General features: G+C 37.5%; 1 protein-coding gene across 1 annotated transcript in view; it reads left to right on the top strand.

The window, feature by feature from the left end:
- Positions 1-1,936, top strand: part of LOC122638027 (retinal homeobox protein Rx1-like) — a 40,689-nt gene extending 38,753 nt beyond the window's left edge. The window contains exons 4-5 of the mRNA XM_043830633.1: positions 1-78; positions 540-1,936. The exon at positions 1-78 is cut by the window's left edge and continues 101 nt beyond it. Of these exons, the coding sequence (XP_043686568.1) occupies positions 1-78; positions 540-703 (242 nt within the window). The 3' untranslated portion in view covers positions 704-1,936. The remainder of the gene's footprint in view (positions 79-539) is intronic.
- Positions 1,937-5,000: the final 3,064 nt, after the last annotated feature.

Genomic DNA, 5,000 nt, shown 5'->3' with positions numbered 1-5,000 from the left:
GATATCCAAGTTATTTAACGTCCCCGAGACGATTGCCCTCTCCTCCTAACGTTGCCGCTGTGGCTAATGCGGTCCCAGGTACGTCGAACCTATCGAGACACACTTGCTATCGAGTCCGAGCAAATTCGTCCGCATCGGATTTCGATTGGAACGATTTTAACTGGGAAATACCTCCTTTTATATTTTCTCTTGATAAATCCAATCCCAAAAATACTGTACGAACGAATAAAGTAACATCTTTCGACGTAAAAGATTGATCTTTCGAACGAAACGAAATTCGTAAACTGTTCATTATAAGCCAGTTGTAAGCCAACTTGCTCTTGTATCTCAATCGAAAAATCTATTTACCTATCTGTCTGCAAAAAAGGAAGAAACAAAGAGAATACAAAAGAAAAGGAAAAGAAGACACGAAAGTAGCAAAAAAAAAAAAGGATCGATATAAGAACGTCGAGAGATGCGCTTAAAAGAATAATGTTAAATTGTAAAGCTAATTCGATATGTGATAAGTCAGATAGAAAGAAAATTTCGATTGTCTTCAGGAACATTGGGAGGTGGAATGCCAAGCATAGGAGGGGGTAGTCATGTTCAACCACCACCTCCGAGTCCACCGGGTCACGACCCTCGTACGACCAGCATCCAAGCGTTAAGAATGCGAGCCAAGGAACACGTCGAAAGCATCACCAAGGGACTTCAAATGGTCTGAAGTTTAACTTACGACTCGAGAAGATAACCGAATGTCCCATGCACGGCTGATGGCGAATTCATCCTTGCCTTTGTCGTCGATTACGAGGAATGGAGACTACTACGATTGACGATTTTAACATCGGAATTTTTCACTGATCGTGCAGCTTCCATCTTCTTGGTTCTATTATACGTTGACGAATGAACTTTTTTGGATCTTCGAGAAGGGCCCGAAAGCTCGAACAAAATAGTTCTCCTCGTTTCGAAAGAACTATATCCGAGAAATGTAAAGAAGTTAGTACCTGCTTTCGTTGCGTTCGTCGAAAAAGACCCTGACGTGATGGTGCGCCGATCGACGAAGTAATTCGGAGTTAATTCAAACGAAAAACAAAAGTAAAAAAAGCAAAGGAAAAAAAGGAAAAAGAAATTTATATATATATATATATTTAAATATATATATATATATATATATATATATATATATATGTAAAAGGAAAGAGAAAAAAATACAAACGAACAACCAAGAAAAAACAAAAAAAGAAGGAAAGCGAAAGAAGATTACGAGTAGTGTTCTACGATTGACATTATTTTCCAAGTAATGACTTATCTATTCGAATGAGACAGTCAAGTATGTTGTATCGTTCCCACGATGATGTGCAATATCAATGAGAGAGAGAGAGAGGGGGGGGGGAGAGAGAGGACCTTTCGATAGATTTCATTCATACGCGTTTTATAACTCCTAACTATAAATGTGATCTTAGAAAGGTGGGTGCGTGCATGTAAGTATGTAATGAATCGATTAGAGGGACTTTTTCGAAACGAAAGAGAAAAAAATGAAAGAATAGAAAAAAAAAAGAAAAGAAGAAAAATCGTGGAAATTACGAAAGTTTCGAAGGTACGACGGAAAAGGAGAAACTGTTGTTGTTTTTGCTGTTATCGTTGTTTCTTTTTTTTATTTTCTTTCTTTGTTTCCTTCTTCTTCTTCTTCTTCTTTTTGTTTTCTTCTTCTTTTTTTTTTTTTTTCTTAAATTATTTTTTCTCGACGGAAGGAAGAAAGAAAAGTGAAAAAAATATGTTTCCGTTCCCTCGCAGGATCATTTGAAGTCGGTGAAGTGTTTTCTGTGACAATCATACTTAAAACGTGTAATACGTGTACAACGCGTGTATCCATGATCAAATGTTTATACACGTGGGTGTGTTTGCGTGTGTGCGTGTCTGCGTACGTCCGTATGTGTGTGTGTGTGTGTGTGTATGTGTGAGAGCGTGCGTGAGAGTGTGCGTAAGAAAATAACAGATCGAATACGAACACTCACGTGAATTGTATTTCTACTTTGATTTTAAAAGAAACATAAGAAAAAAGAATGATAATTAGGTATCCATAAACGTACCTAATTATTTCTCGTCGAATTTGAATTTTCAATATTAAATCGATGTTTAATTCGATTTGACGGATCTCACTCGTCGCATCTTTGCAATTGCAATTCGATATTATTCGAAAATAAAATTTTCGAATAGATCGAAACGTCGATTCTCGATAATGTGGATCGAAAAGTCAGTCGCTCTTCTTGTAATGGTAAATAAAAGAAAAGAATTCTTCCGGTCGTGTAATTTTAGGCTGCCAGACCGTATCTCGCGCGCGTATCGGTTCGTCGTTTTCTAGGCGGCGAACGTTTCGAAAAGAGAATAAGAGAAAAAGAGAAAACGACAAAAAAAAAAGTGAAAAAAATGTAAGAAAGAAAGAAAGAAAGAAAGAAAAGAAATAAGAAGATTAGAAATATCTCTTTGTAGCACATAGATTCGAAAGGAACAAACAAAGTACGAAGAAGAACGGATTGGTGGAATAACATTTTGACATAAACAATATTCTGCAGTATTAGTACTATAAGGGAAAATAAATAAATAAATAAACAAATAAGTAAATAAAATAAATAAATAAAATAAATAAATAAATAAATAAATAAATAAATGAATGAATGAATAAATAAATGAATAAATAAAAAAGAAGGATTGTGCATATTAAGCGTAGAGCTTAATTAAGAGGAATGTAAATTCGAGAAAAGCTTTTGAAAAGGAGATCGATCGTACGAAAACCAAACGAGTTCGATTCGTAGTTGTTTCGATTTTTCATTTTTTTTTGCTCTTATCTTTTTTTTTTTCTTAGTCTTTTCTATTTTTAAAGATCTCTCTTGAAAGATGATCGATCGCATGGGTAATCGATCGATCTCTATCTCTACGCGTCCGATGATCATCAACGTAGATAAACTAAACCCACCCATTCCTAAAAACGTCTGTTTGTATATATTACCTGCTCTCGTGATAAAATAAAAATTTGATGTACATATTTAATCATATTCAACGTCGTTCGATCAAGACCCCTTTACCGTAATAAAGGTGCAAGCGATTTATCGCAGTAAACCCATCCAACGAGATATAAGATAGACGTCTTATATGAATATAACACCACGAACATCCCCCTTATCCCTTTGTTAATAACAATTGTTATCTTTTTATTTATAATCAACCTATATATATCGTTTTAGACTTTCGAAGCCGATGAAAAAACGGTAGGACTATTTTAAGCAAGTGTAAGTAATCGATTTGAAAGAGTCCTTTTTTTTTCTTTCTTTTTTTTATATATGTATACGTGTGTCTTCTCGATCAAACGATAAACTTGAGAAGTTTCGATAGAAATTTCAAAGTCCATCGTCGTTGATATCAAGATCGCGATTCAAAATCGATGATTCGTAGGCGCGTTCGCTCCTGGTTAACGATCGGAGGGCATCGTTTTTCGTATAGGAAAAAGGAAAAAAAAAAGAAAAAAAAAAGAAAAGAGAAGAAAAGCGAAAACAAAAAAAAAGAAAAGAGAAAACAAAAGAAAAGGAAAAGGAAAAAGAAGACGCGATAGCGTTAGAGCGTGAAAGGATTCGACGTTAACAGCACCAACAACGACTGGTCGGTGGAACAATGGGGGTGCTGAATGGTCCCTGAACGATTAGGTATTCCAATCGACGCGTTTAGGGGTCGCTGTGAAGTGCGCCAAGGGTAGGAGGTAGGAAGGGCTGGCTGGCTGGCTAAGAGGGCGCCAGAACTCACCCAATAAAATGGTAATTCCTGTTTGCCAAAGTTAACCATGCGAGCGAGCCTGGAGATTCGAGTCCATGCGTACTCCCTAACTCCAAAGACTAATAATACCGAGGCCAAAGTGCTGCCGACGGTGATATAGTTTGACGGAAGGAACCTTCGGGAAAACGTTGCGAACTTGAAACGATTGGTAAAGACCGATCGAAAGCTTTCAACGAACTTTGCTAAACTTTTTCTCTTAGATTTCCTAACTTCACGGAAAATGATTTTTCTCGAAGGTGTATTTTCAAAGAAGGAAAAAGTCTATTGATCTAAAACGATAGGAATAGGAGTAGGAATAGGAAATATGAAATATGAAATAGGGAATAGGAATAGTATAGGGAGGTAATGGATCGATCTAACGAGATATATTAAAGAAAGAAAGAAAGAAAGAAAGAAAGAAGAAGAGAAAAGGGTAGAAAAAATTACGAAAAAAAAAAAAAAAAAAAATGGTAATACAGATATATCGAACTTTTAATTTGTCGGCCTTCGTCGGAGGACGGTGCGTTGTTAACGTTTGATAAACGAAAAATTTCAAGTAATACTGGTCGCTTGTAAAACGGTGAAATGCTAGAGGTAGATACATATATCGTTCGACGTTAATCAAGGCTCCATGAATAAAATCCATCGGAGCGCGATGGTCAACGGCGTTTTACGATCAATTTGACCGAATTAGCCGGTCGTTAACATGCATATCAGCTTAAACGCCGAGTATCGAGATTGAAGGTGACACACGAGCAGTTAAGGCTCGAAATTGGCACGGAAATAGTGACTTTATTAAATTTGTTTTGGCCTGGAGGAGGAGGAGGTGGAGAAAGAGGAAGAGGAGGAGGAGGAGGAGGAGGAGGAGGAGGAGGAGAAGGAGGAGGAAGAGAAGGAGAAGGAGAAGGAAAAGGACGAGGAGGATGAGGAGAAAGAGAAGGAGAGGGGGGAGAAAGGACGAGATGCCGGAGAGAAGGATCTTCTACCTCTGGACGAAATATCTGTCTAATATCGCTGCTCGCCTAACTTTATTGCCCCGACAAAGTAAAGAACCAGCGAAGGACTCGAATAAGCTGGCTCCGAGAGCAACGAGATCAATGAAACTCCGAAGCAACCGAGCGGAATCCGCAAACAGTGGTAACAGTGGGAATTCGTCGAACCGCTTGAGAATATACTTTAACTTCTCTCTCTCTCTCTCTCTCTCTCTCTCTCTCTCT

This window comes from Vespula pensylvanica, chromosome 2, assembly GCF_014466175.1.
Source record: "Vespula pensylvanica isolate Volc-1 chromosome 2, ASM1446617v1, whole genome shotgun sequence".
NCBI classification, from domain to species: Eukaryota; Metazoa; Arthropoda; class Insecta; order Hymenoptera; family Vespidae; genus Vespula; species Vespula pensylvanica.
The sequence above is the reverse complement of the archived record's forward strand: the minus strand, read 5'-3'. Positions and strand labels throughout refer to the sequence as shown.